This window comes from Lactuca sativa, chromosome 4 (genome assembly GCF_002870075.4).
Source record: "Lactuca sativa cultivar Salinas chromosome 4, Lsat_Salinas_v11, whole genome shotgun sequence".
NCBI lineage: Eukaryota > Viridiplantae > Streptophyta > Magnoliopsida > Asterales > Asteraceae > Lactuca > Lactuca sativa.
This window is the reverse complement of record NC_056626.2, coordinates 45,758,309-45,779,286: the sequence shown is the minus strand read 5'-3', so window position 1 is coordinate 45,779,286 and position 20,978 is coordinate 45,758,309. Positions and strand designations below refer to the sequence as shown.

The 20,978-nt window shown below is 35.6% G+C and overlaps 1 protein-coding gene and 3 long non-coding RNA genes across 4 annotated transcripts; all 4 read right to left on the bottom strand.

The window, feature by feature from the left end:
* Positions 1-252: 252 nt before the first annotated feature.
* LOC128133818 (uncharacterized) lies at positions 253-996 on the bottom strand. The gene is made up of 3 exons (XR_008232115.1): positions 840-996; positions 563-699; positions 253-488 (listed from the first exon to the last, which is right to left on the bottom strand). It is a non-coding gene; the product is annotated as an uncharacterized LOC128133818 (long non-coding RNA).
* Positions 997-1,584: 588 nt separating this feature from the next.
* Positions 1,585-2,432, bottom strand: LOC111914595 (uncharacterized). Its single transcript, XR_002857859.3, has 3 exons — positions 2,171-2,432; positions 1,894-2,030; positions 1,585-1,819 (listed from the first exon to the last, which is right to left on the bottom strand). It is a non-coding gene; the product is annotated as an uncharacterized LOC111914595 (long non-coding RNA).
* A 10,605-nt stretch (positions 2,433-13,037) lies between these two features.
* LOC128133817 (uncharacterized) lies at positions 13,038-13,855 on the bottom strand. Its single transcript, XR_008232114.1, has 2 exons — positions 13,690-13,855; positions 13,038-13,549 (listed from the first exon to the last, which is right to left on the bottom strand). It is a non-coding gene; the product is annotated as an uncharacterized LOC128133817 (long non-coding RNA).
* Positions 13,856-17,563: 3,708 nt separating this feature from the next.
* Positions 17,564-19,439, bottom strand: LOC111914714 (F-box protein At5g46170). Its single transcript, XM_023910423.2, has 2 exons — positions 18,035-19,439; positions 17,564-17,944 (listed from the first exon to the last, which is right to left on the bottom strand). The coding sequence occupies exon 1, from the start codon at positions 19,194-19,196 to the stop codon at positions 18,036-18,038; it is 1,161 nt and encodes a 386-aa protein (XP_023766191.1). The 5' UTR covers positions 19,197-19,439; the 3' UTR covers positions 17,564-17,944; position 18,035.
* Between the last annotated feature and the right edge of the window lie 1,539 nt (positions 19,440-20,978).

Sequence of the window (20,978 nt, the reverse complement as noted above, 5' to 3'; positions counted from 1 at the left end):
ATAATTAACTGTCTTAAATATCTGCATAAAAAAATTGCAATTATATATCAAATATTCGCATAATGTTACTTTATATTTTATTTTCTTTAATCAGTCATATTCTTTATTGCTATCATCTTATCTTATAAAATAATTGTTGTTATTTGTTCATATACAGACGTATCATGAAATCATTTAATTCTAAAAATAGTAGAAAATTAAATAATTTTTATTTAGATAATATAAATGACATTAATTTGTGTACTACATCAATCCAACAAATTTCAAGCGCTACAAATGTTATTACTTCAGTTTACAACGATAAGTTTTTGCTTTAACATTTTTTTTTTAAATTTGTACAACTTTTTTAAGCAAATTTCAAATTTTGAATATTTGCTTCTTGAAAAATCTTCCAAATAGCCAAAAATTTATTCCAAACACATCGACGTTTTTTTCCTTTGCTTTCTATATGTCTTCTACTCGTGTACCATCCTTCTCCATCCATTTTCCTGCAAAATAAACAAGTAACTTTCTTTTGATTTTAATCTATTTTCTGTCAAAAAAAAACAGGAAGAACAATTACCTAATTTTACGTTCAATTATAATTCTCTTTATGACGTTCAGAACTTGATTCGCTCCTCATTTCAATAACCGATTGGATTACTTATGTGCCCATCATTTTTATTCAGTCCAAATCTTCAATAAATTCGATACATAGAACTAGAGAAAAGATAGAAGAAGAAAACAAATGAACATGGAGCATATACATGTAATCGACTTAGGTTAATGGCATACGTATAACAAATCGATGGAGGAGAAGAAAATCTAAGAAATTTAACACATGGATGAAGCCTACTTACAGTTATCGGCGGTGGATCATAACGATTTGTCTATCGGTGTTGGATGATACCGATTTCGTTAGGGCAATAATATGGTATTTCAAAATACCCTTCTTCCCATTTCTCATACCTCAAAATTTAGGTGGGTAAAGTTAGATTGGGCAAGGGGGTTTCATCAATGGGTGCGATTCCTTTTCCCAATATGTATAAAATGTCTATAACTACAATATGTATAATTTGTCTATACAATACTAAAGCTATATTTTTATAATTGAAATTTATAATCCACCGTAATAAAATTTATAATTGACATAATGAAATATATATCTTCTCAAATTAAGGTTCCCTTTTTAGACAAAAATGAAGATGCGTTTAATATAAATATTGTGTTTAATTTAAATATTATTTTTTTCATATTTTATTTTATCAATTGTATATAACTATAGGATAAATATATTTTTTATATTAGGATATATAATAAAATAAAAAAATATTTATATATAATCATATTACAATAATTAACTGTCTTAAATATCTGCATAAAAAAATTGCAATTATATATCAAATATTCGCATAATGTTACTTTATATTTTATTTTCTTTAATCAGTCATATTCTTTATTGCTATCATCTTATCTTATAAAATAATTGTTGTTATTTGTTCATATACAGACGTATCATGAAATCATTTAATTCTAAAAATAGTAGAAAATTAAATAATTTTTATTTAGATAATATAAATGACATTAATTTGTGTACTACATCAATCCAACAAATTTCAAGCGCTACAAATGTTATTACTTCAGTTTACAACGATAAGTTTTTGCTTTAACATTTTTTTTTTAAATTTGTACAACTTTTTTAAGCAAATTTCAAATTTTGAATATTTGCTTCTTGAAAAATCTTCCAAATAGCCAAAAATTTATTCCAAACACATCGACGTTTTTTCCTTTGCTTTCTATATGTCTTCTACTCGTGTACCATCCTTCTCCATCCATTTTCCTGCAAAATAAACAAGTAACTTTCTTTTGATTTTAATCTATTTTCTGTCAAAAAAAAACAGGAAGAACAATTACCTAATTTTACGTTCAATTATAATTCTCTTTATGACGTTCAGAACTTGATTCGCTCCTCATTTCAATAACCGATTGGATTACTTATGTGCCCATCATTTTTATTCAGTCCAAATCTTCAATAAATTCGATACATAGAACTAGAGAAAAGATAGAAGAAGAAAACAAATGAACATGGAGCATATACATGTAATCGACTTAGGTTAATGGCATACGTATAACAAATCGATGGAGGAGAAGAAAATCTAAGAAATTTAACACATGGATGAAGCCTACTTACAGTTATCGGCGGTGGATCATAACGATTTGTCTATCGGTGTTGGATGATACCGATTTCGTTAGGGCAATAATATGGTATTTCAAAATACCCTTCTTCCCATTTCTCATACCTCAAAATTTAGGTGGGTAAAGTTAGATTGGGCGAGGGGGTTTCATCAATGGGTGCGATTCCTTTTCCCAATATGTATAAAATGTCTATAACTACAATATGTATAATTTGTCTATACAATACTAAAGCTACATTTTTATAATTGAAATTTATAATCCACCGTAATAAAATTTATAATTGAAATAATGAAATATATATCTTCTCAAATTAAGGTTCCCTTTTTAGACAAAAATGAAGATGCGTTTAATATAAATATTGTGTTTAATTTAAATATTATTTTTTTCATATTTTATTTTATCAATTGTATATAACTATAGGATAAATATATTTTTTATATTAGGATATATAATAAAATAAAAAATATTTATATATAATCGTATTACAATAATTAACCGTCTTAAATATCTGCATAAAAAAATTGCAATTATATATCAAATATTCGCATAATGTTACTTTATATTTTATTTTCTTTAATTTAGTCATATTCTTTATTGCTATCATCTTATCTTATAAAATAATTGTTGTTATTTGTTCATATACAGACGTATCATGAAGTCATTTAATTCTAAAAATAGTAGAAAATTAAATAATTTTTATTTAGATAATATAAATGACATTAATTTGTGTACTACATCAATCCAACAAATTTCAAGCGCTACAAATGTTATTACTTCAGTTTACAACGATAAGTTTTTGCTTTAACATTTTTTTTTTTTAATTTGTACAACTTTTTTAAGCAAATTTCAAATTTTGAATATTTGCTTCTTGAAAAATCTTCCAAATAGCCAAAAATTTATTCCAAACACATCGACGTTTTTTTCCTTTGCTTTCTATATGTCTTCTACTCGTGTACCATCCTTCTCCATCCATTTTCCAGCAAAATAAACAAGTAACTTTCTTTTGATTTTAATCTATTTTCTGTCAAAAAAAAAAAGGAAGAACAATTACCTAATTTTACGTTCAATTATAATTCTCTTTATGACGTTCAGAACTTGATTCGCTCCTCATTTCAATAACCGATTGGATTACTTATGTGCCCATCATTTTTATTCAGTCCAAATCTTCAATAAATTCGATACATAGAACTAGAGAAAAGATAGAAGAAGAAAACAAATGAACATGGAGCATATACATGTAATCGACTTAGGTTAATGGCATACGTATAACAAATCGATGGAGGAGAAGAAAATCTAAGAAATTTAACACATGGATGAAGCCTACTTACAGTTATCGGCGGTGGATCATAACGATTTGTCTATCGGTGTTGGATGATACCGATTTCGTTAGGGCAATAATATGGTATTTCAAAATACCCTTCTTCCCATTTCTCATACCTCAAAATTTAGGTGGGTAAAGTTAGATTGGGGAAGAGGGTTTCATCAATGGGTGCGATTCCTTTTCCCAATATGTATAAAATGTAACAACCCAAAATCTCAAGTATTGTTAAGTTGCATTTTGGGGGTGTTTTAAAGGGGAGACTCGACGAGTTGGAGCCAAACTCGCCGAGTAGGGTCGCAGGTTTGGTCGCGGGTTCACGACTGGACTCGACGAGTCCAGATATGGACTCGGCGAGTCGACGCTGTTCAGCGGAAACCCTAGCCGTTCAGTATTGGGTCGTATATAAGGGTTATTATGCCGTCATTTCACGACTTTTGATCGATTGGGAAGAACCCTAGGCGACTGGGGCGGCTAGAGCAAGCTTGAAGGCCATTGGTGACCTTGAAGGAATTGTTGTGCAAGGAGGAGAAGGGTTTTAGCTAAAGGAACTGCAGGGAGTTCGAGTTCTGAAGTTTGGGGACATGGAAGGTACATCATTCAGGTAATAATTCGGATTACATTCTCCTGTGATTGATGTGTATATAGATTTAGGGTTTATGGAACCCATTTGGAGTCTAGATGGATTGTTGTGTTGTTATTCAACGTTTATAACCTTGTATTAGGACCCTTAGAGGTCCAGAAGGTCCCATGTTTGTATATTCGAGAATATATGTATCTCAGGAAGCAGTTCGATCGACTGCATGGCGTAGACTCGCCGAGTCGGATGATCAGACTCGGCGAGTAGCTTGAAGATTTACTGGGACTCGCCGAGTTTGTTCTTCAGGCTCGGCGAGTAGAGTCGGGGTGGCCCCGCGATTCTTCCACGAGGACCTCGTCGAGTCAAGAGGGATACTCGACGAGTAGAAAGGGATCATGCAGGAATTGGTGAGGACGACTAGACTCGCCGAGTCGCCAGGGTACTCGCCGAGTCCAGTCGAGATGGCCATTGACCCGAGTTGACCTGTGTGTAACGTTTTAGGGTCAGTTAACGTGGAAGATAGAAGTATTAAAAAGAGATACATGATGAGACAGGGAGCTTGTAGCTCGGAGGATCAAGTGCAAGAGATTTCAGGAGTTGCTATCTTCCAGTGTCCGCAAGGTGAGTCTTCTCACTATACTGTACCCGGAAAGGGGTTTGACTGTGTGACCGGAAGGTCGGATATGTTATGTGATATGTATGCTATATGTGGTAAGTTAATTGATATATGTGCTATGTATGATATGTGGGCCGGAAGGCAATATGTTATGGGCCGGAAGGCGATTATGTTATGGGCCGGAAGGCGTTGTATTGAGGACCGGAAGGTCAGGGCCTGGAAAGGCGTATGAGCGTAAGTGTATATTGGGGAACTCACTAAGCTTCGTGCTTACAGTATTTATGTTATGTTGTTTCAGGTTCTTTCAGTAACGCGGAATGGCATCGGCTCGATTGTACACACCGAGGAAAGAATTGTATTTTGGAGGATCCTGGTTGTCTATTCAAATGAAAATGGAACTATGTTTTGTAATTCGAATACGAATAAGATTTTAAACAAGTGTTTTAATATTAAATTGATTATTTAAATGAAAAATTTTGCTTTGAAAATCACGGTGTTACAATTGGTATCAGAGCCTTGGTTTGAGGGATTCGGACGCGCCTACGGGTGAGTCTGGACTCAAACTGAGGGATTTAGAAAAAGGTTTTCAAATAAATAGTTTTCTAAAAGTGAATAAGAGTTCAAAGAGAAAGCAAGAAAGAGCAGTGTGTACAATCAGCCAGAGCCAAACGGTGATTTCCCAAAATACCCTTACTTTTGTAATATGAAATATCTATTATGCACCTTATGAGATATTATTGCATGCTAGAGACAGGCTAGGTATTTCATATCTTAGGACTAGAGTGGCCTGATTTGTGATGCCTTAGTCTAGGGTTTGCTGTTATATGTGCGTTATGTTTTTGTGTGTATGTGATGAGTGAGAGTATCTAGTTAGAACGCACAAGGGGTAAAGCTACGGGGTACAGAGGTACTTCCGAGGATGAGCTGAGAAGGTGGAGCTACCACAGATGGGGAGTCCTATGTATGCTTCAATGCTCGAATGCTGCTTGCTTTGTGCTTTGTGGAGTTATCGATGATGGGAGTCAGCTACTAAGTGAGTATGACGATACTCAGGAGGTAGAGGGCTGGCATCATTAGGAACTCTTCAGCAGCTGATAGCAAAGAAGTGGGAGGACAGCGGAAGAGACTAGGGAGTAAACCTAGCCAGATGAGTGCGCGGGTAGAGTAGAAGATTTCGCTGGAAAGCGAGCACGCGCGATGAGATGGGTGAAAGAGCAGGTTTATCAGCTACTTAGGAACTCTGGGATGGTCCGTGTGGAAAGTATGGGTAGATGTGGCAGGTAGTATGGGCCCGTACTACTGAAAGCAGAGGACCCATACTTGATACAGGGGGCATTCTGAAGGTCCTAAGGAACCGATTGAGGGGTGATGTTATGGTTCGGATACCATACATCGGAGCGGATACAGAGTGATGTTATGGTCCAGGCACCATACATCGGAACAGATTGAGATAGATGTTGTGGTCCGAGTGCTATACATTGGAGTAGATTGAGGAGTGGTGCTATGGTTCAGGTACCATACACCGAAGCATGTTGAGGAGGGATGTCATGGGATGAATACCATGGTTCGTAGTGGATGATGCTTGTGGCTATCTTGTTATCCGGTTATGACCGATGAAGTAGAGATTGGACGCTATGGGTTTCAGGCCTGTAGACCATGATTGAGTACGGAGAGGCGTTCCTCGAGGGGAAAGGCAAGTGCCTATCAGAGTATTTTGGTAAGAGTCAAAGACAGGGGAGAATTTCAGTTGAGTCGAGCAATCAGACGACAGAGGAGAGGTCACCTTTTGGGTGGGTAGTGTCATTTATGCTCGTGTGCAAGACGCGAGAGGTCTGGTGTTTCAGTTCTGGATTTGGGAGTACACCCTGCAGGTAGTTATCGATAATGACTTCCCTCAGAGCATCAGGTAGCGGGTGTACCGCGAGACAGAGATTTACCGTGAACAGACAGTCAGTTGGGGCTGAGGTAGTCGAGAACCACACCACACCTAATTGAGAATAACAGGTTGGGTTATAGTGGTAGCAGTGAAGAGTTCAGACGAGTTTTGCAGTGCGGAGAGTTGTCGTCTATGTTGAGAGTAAGTCCCTGTTCTTGGGACAAATCCGGTGTTGGATACGGGTTGATGAGCTGAGATGAGAGGAACGATGATGCTGCGGTGCAGTCTGCGAGCCAGATATGTTATCAAGCAGTGCAGGTGCTTAGTATTAGATCAGTATGGGATTTGGAACGATTAGAGGCAGCCGTGATGAGAAGTTCTTGGAGAGTTAGCTAGAGGTTCAGAGTATAGGGGATTGATTGACTTCATAAGGGGAGGGACTATCGGGTGTTGCACAGCACTTTTCTGGGGCAGGTACGATTTCGCTGGTGAAAGATAGTCGTGGGTTGATTGTATACTAATTGGTGTTGGTTCGAACCCTAGTGGGGGAGAACCGGGTGCAGTATGTAAGAAAGCAAGAATTGTCAAGAGTAGTTATAAGTGGAGTATAGAGATGCAGTAGGAAATCATGAGACCATAGGTGTCGATGATCAAGTAAAAAGGGGTTACATCGGAGCTTGCGGGTCCGGTGGTGCATGCCGCAGGTGCGGAAAGGAGGGGCACTGTGCACGGGATTGTTGGCAGTCAGTGCCAATTCGGGATTTGAGGAGGACAGGATGGAGCGGAGCCTCAGAGGGCTCAGGGTCGTGTTTATCTGCGTGCGACAGAGGGAGACGGAGCAGTGCCGGAGGCAGCTGCGGGTATGATGCTTTCATGATGTCTTAATTGTCTTGCATTGATTTGGCGTATTGTTTGTGCTGGTATCTTGTATGGATTTCGATGCGGTATTCGTTGTTTCGCGGGTCTGGCATGGTTATGGATTGGTGCTTCAGGTTTTCGCTTTAGCATTCGTTGTTCCCTGATGGTTGGGTATGGTTATAATTGGTGTTTTAGTGTCAGTAGTCTTGTGCGGTTTTCGATGTGGTGTTCATCCTTTGGGCAGATTGTGGGTTTGGTTATGGGTTATTGTCGAGGATTCCTTTGGTTATCGTTCGTGAGGGTTGTTAGGGGAGATGCGGCACTGGGTTGATTGTCGGGTAGCATCTACAGTCGTGGAGTGGATGATTGAAGGACTAGATTCTTGTGAGTGGGTTGATCAGGGAGGAGGTGTGTTTTGCTGAGGGTTGCTTGTGCTTGTGGGAAGCAGTCAGTGTGTAATTGTTCTCTTTGTACAGGATTGTTCTGAGAGGTCGTTAATGACGATCGGTGGCAGTTAGTCAGTGCTTTAGTGGGGGAGAATTGGAGGATTCTCCGGGAAATCGATGAGTATGGGAGGGTGCTTAGCTGTTGGGATTCAACAGTGGTTGTCAACGCAGAGTATAGGCCGACGAGAGCGAGTGTCGGGTATGCGGGGCGGGAAACAGACCTAGGGCATTCGATTGTGGAGGCCTGAGAGAAGGCCGGGATCAAGCTTGAGTAAGTAACCGGGGTTATGTGATCAGAGTATTGGTACGTTTGAGGTACGTGATGGGTTGTACTGCATTAATCCCACGGGATTATGTTGTGCATGTTTCTAGAGCTGGAACCGGAAGGTTCCAGAGTTAGAACCTGAGGGTTCGCAGAGTTGGGTGTACGGACCCACAGAGATATAGCCTCGAGTGGCTAGTATGTGTTATGAGAGTCGGTCCAGTCATGCTGGAGACTCTGTTGGTATTGCTGGATCAGTTTGAGATTGCGGATTGTGTATGTTGCAGTGTGATTGCATTGGAAGGTCTGGCCCTGGGTTAGTGATCTTGTTTAGCTGAGGCTGTGATTTTGATGAGTGGAGAGAGTGCATGGGATTGAGAGCCCCTGCAATGAGAACCAGAGTATGTGGATAGCGGTTACGCAAAAAGGGTGGTGTCGCTTGGGGCGAGCACCGTGGCACCGGTTGGAGTGGCATTATGGCCAAGAGGGTTCCTTGGAAAAAGGAAAAGAGGAAGGTGTGTAACTCCGAAGGGGTGCAAGTTCACGAAAGTGAAAGCTGCAGAGCAGAGTTATGGTTAGAGTATTTCAAGTATGGTTTCGAGCATCGTGTTTGCGGCAGTGAAGTAGGAACCCATCCGGGTTGGGATGACTGACGAGACTCAGAAAGGATGCACGGGAATAGAGAATCTTGAATTCTCAGTGTGATTCTGATCAGGGTATAGGACGGATATTAGTGGTTCGTCTTGGGAGATGTTCGAGGATATCATCAGTGTATCGGGTTTTTTAACCTGCGAGTGTTGGGACTAGTTCAGTATGTGTATGTGATGGCAAGAGGGAACTTGTGAGAGTTGATCTGAGAGGGAGGATGGATCTCTCAGTCGGTCCGGAATGGGCGAAGTGGGCTTTGGATCGGGGATCCGATGGTTCAGGGTTTCCTAACCCTTATGGGTTGAGTGATCGTTGAGATTTGGAGCAGAGTGCATCTTGGGTAATTTCCGATTACAGAGAGTGATGAGCAGTTCAGAGTTCGTGCTTTAGTTGACAGAGCAGACTCAGCAGGTTAAAGAGAGTTAGTGATCGTCTAGAGTTAACAGGAAAGTTATGCAGGCAGACGCCGTTACGAGCATGTGATTCAGGTCGGCGACTTCGTATTTCTGACGGGGTGTTTCGATTTAGGAAGAGGGGTAAATGGGGGGCCCCGGTATGTTGGGTCTTTTCGTGAAGGTGCGAAGGCAGGAAGGGTGGCCTACCGTTTGGAGCTGCCAACGGAATTGGGACGGATCCATGACACTTGTATGTGTCGCAATTGAAGAGGTGTATAGCAGATGAGTCAGCAGTGGTTCTACTAGAGAACGATTGGGTGGATGCGAGCCTGTGTTACGCCGAGAGGCCAGTGGCCGTCGGAGATCGGAAGATCAAGGTTCTGAGGAACAAGGAGGTACCTCTGGTATTGGTTCAGTGGCGGCCTCGGAAGAGATCGGTAGTGTCTAGGGAAGCCGAAACGTGAGATGCGGGAGCCGCAGCCAGAGCTATTTTCAGAGTGAGACTTCGAGGGCGAAGTCTAATTATAGTGGGGGAGAATTGTAACAACCTAAAATCTCAAGTATTGTTAAGTTGCATTTTGGGGGTGTTTTAAAGGGGAGACTCGACGAGTTGGAGCCAAACTCGCCGAGTAGGGTCGCAGGTTTGGTCGCAGGTTCACGACTGGACTCGACGAGTCTAGATATGGACTCGGCGAGTCGACGTTGTTCAGCGGAAACCCTAGCCGTTCAGTATTGGGTCGTATATAAGGGTTATTATGCCGTCATTTCACGACTTTTGATCGATTGGGAAGAACCCTAAGCGACTGGGGCGGCTAGAGCAAGCTTGAAGGCCATTGGTGACCTTGAAGGAATTGTTGTGCAAGGAGGAGAAGGGTTTTAGCTAAAGGAACTGCAGGGAGTTCGAGTTCTGAAGTTTGGGGACATGGAAGGTACATCATTCAGGTAATAATTCGGATTACATTCTCCTGTGATTGATGTGTATATAGATTTAGGGTTTATGGAACCCATTTGGAGTCTAGATGGATTGTTGTGTTGTTATTCAACGTTTATAACCTTGTATTAGGACCCTTAGAGGTCCAGAAGGTCCCATGTTTGTATATTCGAGAATATATGTATCTCAGGAAGCAGTTCGATCGACTGCATGGCGTAGACTCGCCGAGTCGGATGATCAGACTCGGCGAGTAGCTTGAAGATTTACTGGGACTCGCCGAGTTTGTTCTTCAGGCTCGGCGAGTAGAGTCGGGGTGGCCCCGCGATTCTTCCACGAGGACCTCGTCGAGTCAAGAGGGATACTCGACGAGTAGAAAGGGATCATGCAGGAATTGGTGAGGACGACTAGACTCGCCGAGTCGCCAGGGTACTCGCCGAGTCCAGTCGAGATGGCCATTGACCCGAGTTGACCTGTGTGTAACGTTTTAGGGTCAGTTAACGTGGAAGATAGAAGTATTAAAAAGAGATACATGATGAGACAGGGAGCTTGTAGCTCGGAGGATCAAGTGCAAGAGATTTCAGGAGTTGCTATCTTCCAGTGTCCGCGAGGTGAGTCTTCTCACTATACTGTACCCGGAAAGGGGTTTGACTGTGTGACCGGAAGGTCGGATATGTTATGTGATATGTATGCTATATGTGGTAAGTTAATTGATATATGTGCTATGTATGATATGTGGGCCGGAAGGCAATATGTTATGGGCCGGAAGGCGATTATGTTATGGGCCGGAAGGCGTTGTATTGAGGACCGGAAGGTCAGGGCCTGGAAAGGCGTATGAGCGTAAGTGTATATTGGGGAACTCACTAAGCTTCGTGCTTACAGTATTTATGTTATGTTGTTTCAGGTTCTTTCAGTAACGCGGAATGGCATCGGCTCGATTGTACACACCGAGGAAAGAATTGTATTTTGGAGGATCCTGGTTGTCTATTCAAATGAAAATGGAACTATGTTTTGTAATTCGAATACGAATAAGATTTTAAACAAGTGTTTTAATATTAAATTGATTATTTAAATGAAAAATTTTGCTTTGAAAATCACGGTGTTACATAAAATGTCTATAACTACAATATGTATAATTTGTCTATACAATACTAAAGCTACATTTTTATAATTGAAATTTATAATCCACCGTAATAAAATTTATAATTGAAATAATGAAATATATATCTTCTCAAATTAAGGTTCCCTTTTTAGACAAAAATGAAGATGCGTTTAATATAAATATTGTGTTTAATTTAAATATTATTTTTTTCATATTTTATTTTATCAATTGTATATAACTATAGGATAAATATATTTTTTATATTAGGATATATAATAAAATAAAAAATATTTATATATAATCGTATTACAATAATTAACCGTCTTAAATATCTGCATAAAAAAATTGCAATTATATATCAAATATTCGCATAATGTTACTTTATATTTTATTTTCTTTAATTTAGTCATATTCTTTATTGCTATCATCTTATCTTATAAAATAATTGTTGTTATTTGTTCATATACAGACGTATCATGAAGTCATTTAATTCTAAAAATAGTAGAAAATTAAATAATTTTTATTTAGATAATATAAATGACATTAATTTGTGTACTACATCAATCCAACAAATTTCAAGCGCTACAAATGTTATTACTTCAGTTTACAACGATAAGTTTTTGCTTTAACATTTTTTTTTTTAAATTTGTACAACTTTTTTAAGCAAATTTCAAATTTTGAATATTTGCTTCTTGAAAAATCTTCCAAATAGCCAAAAATTTATTCCAAACACATCGACGTTTTTTTTCCTTTGCTTTCTATATGTCTTCTACTCGTGTACCATCCTTCTCCATCCATTTTCCAGCAAAATAAACAAGTAACTTTCTTTTGATTTTAATCTATTTTCTGTCAAAAAAAAAAAGGAAGAACAATTACCTAATTTTACGTTCAATTATAATTCTCTTTATGACGTTCAGAACTTGATTCGCTCCTCATTTCAATAACCGATTGGATTACTTATGTGCCCATGATTTTTATTCAGTCCAAATCTTCAATAAATTCGATACATAGAACTAGAGAAAAGATAGAAGAAGAAAACAAATGAACATGGAGCATATACATGTAATCGACTTAGGTTAATGGCATACGTATAACAAATCGATGGAGGAGAAGAAAATCTAAGAAATTTAACACATGGATGAAGCCTACTTACAGTTATCGGCGGTGGATCATAACGATTTGTCTATCGGTGTTGGATGATACCGATTTCGTTAGGGCAATAATATGGTATTTCAAAATACCCTTCTTCCCATTTCTCATACCTCAAAATTTAGGTGGGTAAAGTTAGATTGGGCGAGGGGGTTTCATCAATGGGTGCGATTCCTTTTCCCAATATGTATAAAATGTCTATAACTACAATATGTATAATTTGTCTATACAATACTAAAGCTACATTTTTATAATTGAAATTTATAATCCACCGTAATAAAATTTATAATTGAAATAATGAAATATATATCTTCTCAAATTAAGGTTCCCTTTTTAGACAAAAATGAAGATGCGTTTAATATAAATATTGTGTTTAATTTAAATATTATTTTTTTCATATTTTATTTTATCAATTGTATATAACTATAGGATAAATATATTTTTTATATTAGGATATATAATAAAATAAAAAATATTTATATATAATCGTATTACAATAATTAACCGTCTTAAATATCTGCATAAAAAAATTGCAATTATATATCAAATATTCGCATAATGTTACTTTATATTTTATTTTCTTTAATTTAGTCATATTCTTTATTGCTATCATCTTATCTTATAAAATAATTGTTGTTATTTGTTCATATACAGACGTATCATGAAGTCATTTAATTCTAAAAATAGTAGAAAATTAAATAATTTTTATTTAGATAATATAAATGACATTAATTTGTGTACTACATCAATCCAACAAATTTCAAGCGCTACAAATGTTATTACTTCAGTTTACAACGATAAGTTTTTGCTTTAACATTTTTTTTTTTAATTTGTACAACTTTTTTAAGCAAATTTCAAATTTTGAATATTTGCTTCTTGAAAAATCTTCCAAATAGCCAAAAATTTATTCCAAACACATCGACGTTTTTTTCCTTTGCTTTCTATATGTCTTCTACTCGTGTACCATCCTTCTCCATCCATTTTCCAGCAAAATAAACAAGTAACTTTCTTTTGATTTTAATCTATTTTCTGTCAAAAAAAAAAAGGAAGAACAATTACCTAATTTTACGTTCAATTATAATTCTCTTTATGACGTTCAGAACTTGATTCGCTCCTCATTTCAATAACCGATTGGATTACTTATGTGCCCATGATTTTTATTCAGTCCAAATCTTCAATAAATTCGATACATAGAACTAGAGAAAAGATAGAAGAAGAAAACAAATGAACATGGAGCATATACATGTAATCGACTTAGGTTAATGGCATACGTATAACAAATCGATGGAGGAGAAGAAAATCTAAGAAATTTAACACATGGATGAAGCCTACTTACAGTTATCGGCGGTGGATCATAACGATTTGTCTATCGGTGTTGGATGATACCGATTTCGTTAGGGCAATAATATGGTATTTCAAAATACCCTTCTTCCCATTTCTCATACCTCAAAATTTAGGTGGGTAAAGTTAGATTGGGAAAGAGGGTTTCATCAATGGGTGCGATTCCTTTTCCCAATATGTATAAAATGTCTATAACTACAATATGTATAATTTGTCTATACAATACTAAAACTACATTTTTATAATTGAAATTTATAATCCACCGTAATAAAATTTATAATTGAAATAATGAAATATATATCTTCTCAATTTAAGGTTCCCTTTTAAGACAAAAATGAAGATGTGTTTAATATAAATATTGTGTTTAATTTAAATATTATTTTTTTCATATTTTATTTTATCAATTGTATATAACTATACGATAAATATATTTTTTATATTAGGATATATAATAAAATAAAAAATATTTATATATAATCATATTACAATAATTAACCGTCTTAAATATCTGCATAAAAAAATTGCAATTATATATCAAATATTCGCATAATGTTACTTTATATTTTATTTTCTTTAATTTAGTCATATTCTTTATTGTTATCATCTTATCTTATAAAATAATTGTTGTTATTTGTTCATATACAGACATATCATGAAGTCATTTAATTCTAAAAATAGTAGAAAATTAATTAGTTTTTATTTAGATAATATAAATGAAATTAATTTGTATACTACATCAATCCAACAAATTTCAAGCGCTACAAATGTTATTACTTCAGTTTACAACGATAAGTTTTTGCTTTAACATTTTTTTAAAATTTGTACAACTTTTTTAAGCTCAAAATAAACCATTTAATAATATAAAAATATGATGATATATTGACATAAGAAGAAAAAGAAAATACATTGTCTACTTCATCGACCGCTAAAGATTATCATCTGCAATATCTGTTATCAACGGTTATAAAGATACTTTTCTTTCTTCATTAATATTATTGATTGTATATTATTACGAAAAAATTTAATGTTACCAACTTTCAATTATTTATTATTTTAAATTTTATATCAGCACAATTATTTACACTTTTATACATTTTATATGATATACTTGTATTCCTTATGCAGAAACAAATAATAATATGTATTATTTGCAAGCAAGAGAGAAAAGAGGACAAAAAATTATATATGGATAATAAAAAATCGAAGAAAATGAAAAGAAAATCCAACGTTCTCAATCCACCGCCTCAAATGTTTTGAAAAACATGGATAAATGTTTTGAAAAACATGGATAACAGTAATTTACTTTTTTTTTCAAAATTTTCGCTTCACTTACCTATTAATTAATTTATAATATTTATTCATGTTAATTACAATATCACTATTCTTCATTTTTTGTAAACTTTGATATCTTTTTTTATTAGACAATCAAAATCAAAATTATAATTCTATTGCAAATTATAAACTGTGGATTTCCACGGGTTTTAACCTAGTGTGTGTGTGTATATATATATATATATATATATATATATATATATATATATATATATATATATATATATATATATATATATATATATATATATATATATATATATATATATATATGATGATAGTATTAATTTCGAAGATAAGGTTTGGGCTAGTGGTAACGCATTCAACACACCACAGAGAGACCCATATTCGATTTTTGTCTTCCCTTATTTTCATTGTTCTTTAGAACTTAGAAGTCAATTGATACAACTTGATGCCTCCCTTCCTTGAGGTCACGAGTTCGAAATCAAGCATCGTCGTTTCTTCTTATTAAGATTATTGATATAATATGTACAAAAAAAAATGTAAACGGTGAAATATGTATAAAAAATCACAATTTTAGGCCAACAATCAAATGGCAGTATATATATATATATATATATATATATATATATATATATATATATATATATATATATATATATATATATATATATATATATATATATATATATATATATATATATATATATAATGGTACTTTTTTTTGATAAAAATAAATTGTGTACAAAAAAATTCACCGGTAGAAAATATAAAAAATCTTAAATTTGTTACCATAATAAGTCATCCACTCTTATATTCTTATGGAAAGATATTATCATATCAACAACCCTCAAGCTCTACAATCAAATGATATTGAACACATTATACAAAATAAACCTGAATTTCATGAACCAAGCATTGATAAAAACTACAAACATGCTAAAATAATGGAAGCCACTTTTGGGCTTTAGTTGTCTACTTGTCCCCATCAAATTTGAAAACAAACTATTTTTTTTAATAACAGAAAATTACATAAGCAAGGAGCTAAAGCAAACATTAGACAAATACAAATAAAAAATCTAGAATCTAAAAGTAAAACACACCACGAAAACCAATCTAAGTTGCATATTTTTCTCTGTTTTCAGCTGTGAATAGAGATTGAGGAGTCATTTCATTGGATTACTCATCCATATCTAATTAAAGATATTCATCTGACCATCTTTTCTTAAAGGTGCACAAAATGAACCTTTTTTTTTTTACTAAAATAATATACAAAACATATTTTTTTTTCTTCATATTCGGGTTATAAGATATCCACCCCGGATAAATCTGATCCGCTGGATATATGAAAACTTGAAACCAGAATTGGGGGTCGGGTTTTTATCTGTAAATAAATATCCGATAATTTATATCCAAAATCTAAAAAATTTAAGAAAAACTAGATAGATCCGAAATCCAATAATTTATTACAAAAATGCGGACCAGATTATCTAAAATACAATATGGAAAAAACTTGTTCTGTCCGATTGGGATAAAATCCAAATCCTGGTTTTGTGCACCTCTCATCATGTCCTTAAAAAGATGTAACCTTATTCTAGGGATGTAAACGAGTCGAACCAAGTCCGAGGCTGATCAAGCCCGAGCTGGGCTTGTAAACAATTTAGTGGGTTTGCGAATATATATATATATATATATATATATATATATATATATATATATATATATATATATATATATATATATATATATATATATATATATATATACTCGTTTAGGCTCGCGAGCCCACTAATTGAAGCTCGTGCTCGTTTAATTCGATCTCAAGTCAAGCTTTTAATGAGTCGATCCCAAACAGCTCACGAGTAGCTCGGCTCACTTACACCTCTAGCCTCATATATTTTTTTCTTGTAGTTTTGAAAAGTGTTAAATACACAAAGTATCAATTTACTTGGGTTAATTGGAATATGTTTTTCTCTAGTCGTTCTTGGTAGCATACTTTAAGGTTTTAAAACATAAAACTTAAAACAATTTATGTTGAAAAAAAAACAAAATAGTCTCGAGTGTACAAAAGGTTTCGTTGAAATCAATGTTACCTTGTGATGATCGTGATCATGTCACCTTTGTAGAAACGACTAATACCTTTTAAGCTGCCCAACTGCCCACAATGCCCCTTTTCATCCATTAAATCAAATACTGTTTACTGCAAAAATATTATTTTTCTTGATGGCCAAAACCCCGACTCCACAAATATAATTTGAGTGATAATGGGCTTTTATAAAGGCCTGGTGCCGACAAAAGCCCAATTCATACTGAAAGATACACAATAGTCAGGACTCAGGTGCTAGCATTAAAGCATTAAAGCCCACATTGAGCCCTCTAGACTCTAGGAGTAAATGAATAATTCATTATTTGTGATTTGTGGGTGTCAATCACCAAACCAAATAAATTAATAAAAAGAAGCCGATATTTAATAGTGATCCTTTCACAATTTATCACCAAAACCTCATTGAATACACCTGACATAACTAACCCTTAGCAAACATCCAGACCAAAATTATAACAGAAAATCTACACAATTCAGAAAACAGGCAGTTTAAGCCACTTATAAACACTAGTATTGTTTCATACCTACAAATATTCACATAAATGAAGATCGTATAACATATATAGAGATATAGAGATATAGATATGACTACAAACAAACACAGAACCCAAAACAACCCCCTTGCAACACCATCCACCACCAAGGCAACTCTTTTTTTCTCACTTTTCATACCATTACCATACATACATAAACCGAAACATACCCTCATCAACCCATACACCATTGAAGCACCATTGAAGGTAAGTAACATTTTGCACCATCGAACCTCATATACATGTGAACAAAATTGTGTGTTTTGTTTTCCCTGTGCCTTGAATCATAAAGTTTATCGCCTTTTATGCAGCCATGAAAGCTGAGACACAAAAAAAAAACATCAACATGAGAATACTGTATCTGTATCAAACAAGTTATAAGTATATACAAATTTCATGGTGAATAATACCTCAGAAGGAATTCATCTCAAGGCAATAAGTTCGCCTCTTAACCAACATTCTTGCAGCAGTTCCATAAGGCTCTTCAAAAGCAGATGAAACCCATGATCCATCAGAAACTTCCTTCTGTGTTGTTGATTGCTCACTAGGCCTAATTGCTACTAATGTAGCCCCTTTGAGCACAGTCCCATTAGGTAGTTCCAGAAATGGAGCATACCAAAGCTTCATATTCAAAGCTGGGACTAGGGTTCTTTTTGAAGCTGAAGAAGCTGATAATGGCTTCACCCTCAGTTCTTCTAATTGTTCCTTGTTCATACACAAGACACCTTGTCTATCTGCATCTGTCAAAACCAAGGAATCTAATGTCTTATGCTCTGCGATTATAGGTTGAAGCAAGTAGTGCCTTGCTGAAGCTGCGATCAATGAGCTTATCGTCCATACTACCCGTAATTTCAATCCACCATTGGTGTAAAACGATTCCGGAATGCTTCCATTATCATCAGTCACAACCCCAACCCCAGCTCCACATACTCGATCGCAATTGGTTTCACTAGATGTAAAATTCTGGGTGGGATGAATCACGGAGGATGCGCCGAGCATGACGCAATTATCAAGGGTGGATCCGAAATCCGCCCTCCATTTCAACAGTACATCGTCTTCGATACCTAATTCGCCGCTTGGAAGCTCGATTTTAAGGAAACGAATCTCTTCGAAGTTTTTGAGAACTTGAGTGGGAGAATGGTGCGTAACTCCACCTCCATGTTCAAGATCATCATCAGCATCAACGTTGTTACCGACAGATAAGGAGGATGAAGATCTCTTGGGACCCAAAAAGTTTCCAAGAGCTTGGATGGGCTTAACGATTCCACCAAAAACAAGACGAACAAGACTGGAAAAGGGTCCACGGGATTTATCGGAGGCACCGGAGGCGGAGGTGGCATCGTCGTCGGAGATAACACAGTCGACACGAACAACAACGTTTTCGACCTGAGGAACAAGGGTATGAAATCGCTTGGAAACAACGCAACAACGACCTAAAGCCTTGACATCACCGATCTTGTTGAAGACCAAGAGGAGGAGAGAGTCCGGTAGATGGTCGAAAAGGTCGAGTGGTTCCTCCTCCGTGTAGGGGTAGATTTTGGTGGTGAGATCTGGGCGTAGAGAAGACATCATAGCTAGCTAACAAGAAGAATTGAGAAGGAAAAAGAAAAGGGATCTGGGATTTGAAGAATCGAAAGTAGAGAGGATGGGAATGAAAGGGTGAGGGAGGATCTGGTGATGGTGGCAAAGTGTAAGGCGCATTGAATAGAAAAGAAGAGAGAGAAATGGGGGAGGAGATGAAGAGAGAGAGAGAGAGAGAGAGAGAGAGAGGGGGAGAGATATTGATTTGTGCGTGTACGGGGGATAAAGATGGAGAGAGGGCTGATTCCCATCAATAAATATCTCTATAATTTCTTGACTTACGGGTCGGGGCAGGATATCTTTTTATGCATATGATAAAATGGGTTGGGTTTTAGTTCCACCCGTTATGATATGAAAGCTACATATATATGGTATGTGCTTTATTAAAACTCGTAAATTATACTATATATTAAAATTAACTGGTTTAGGAATAATATATTTTTATGATTTTATATTTTTAACTATAAAAAAAATGTATTTTATATTTTGGCCCAAAGGACCTTAATAATAAGTTTAAAATATTGGTATCTTTGGTCATTCTTTGTATAGATTCAATTACATCAAAATATTTATTAAAAGTTCAATTACATCATAATATAATGCGAAAAACATGATTGTAAATGCTCGTAATATAGTCGAACCTTGTCATTCTCATAAACCAATGAAGTGCATGAAAAATATTTATAACAATTGAGTAAGCGTTACGCTTAGTGAATTCCCCCAATATATCATATATCACAATACACATACATGAAAACAAACAATATACGTATTTTAGACTTACGGCCTACAAGTCATTTTGTCTTCAACACGAGTCAACGTGTATTTACAGCATATATGTCATTTCGTTCACATGTATCAATATGTACTTACGGCCTATATGTCATTTCGTTAACAAGTTGACCTATAGGCTCCCGACCTTGTATAGGCAATTTTTGGGGTGCGCAACGTGCAAAAGGGGTCCACGTCACGCATTTTAAGGTATCGTCTCCCCAGCTACCTTGTGTCATATGTCAAGCACTCAGTGGTATGCGTTTTCACCTCTAGAAGCGTGCGTCACACACCGCACCGCATGCGGTGCAAAATGCAGATTTTGTAAATTCCATAGCTTCTTCGTACAGACTCCATTTTTGACGTTCTTTTTTTTCCAGGCGTAGCTCTCAATGAGTACTACAACTTTTCTTTAGGCTCCATCAGCTAATTTGAACTTTATTTTTAGTCCTTATTTTTATATGATTTAATGATTTTGCAAAAATTATAACTCTCTCGTATGGACTCCGATTTTGTTGTTTTTATACCAAAATTTCTATCTTAAAGAGTATTACGATTTTCCTTTAAGTGACTTTACCCAAAATTCAACCATTCTCTTCATAGTTTTTTACGTCACACATTCCATATGTACGACTGACTTTTATATCTTATAAAAATCATAGCAAATTCATACAGATTCGGATTTCTATAAAATTTATATTTTCGGGATCGGGACGATGTGTTCTTTCTAAATTATATATATATATATATATATATATATATATATATATATATATATATATATATATATATGTGTGTGTGTGTGTGTGTGTGTTTTGGTGCACTTATTTTTGCGATTTACGGACGATTCAGTTTATTTATCCTATTTTTTTTCTTGGGCTAAAGAGTAATATATTTCTACTTCGAGTTATATAAACATTTGTTTATATTGGATCCTATGGAACGGTAAAAATAGGGCGTTACAAATTCCCCCCCCCCCCCCCCCTTACAAAGATTTTGTCT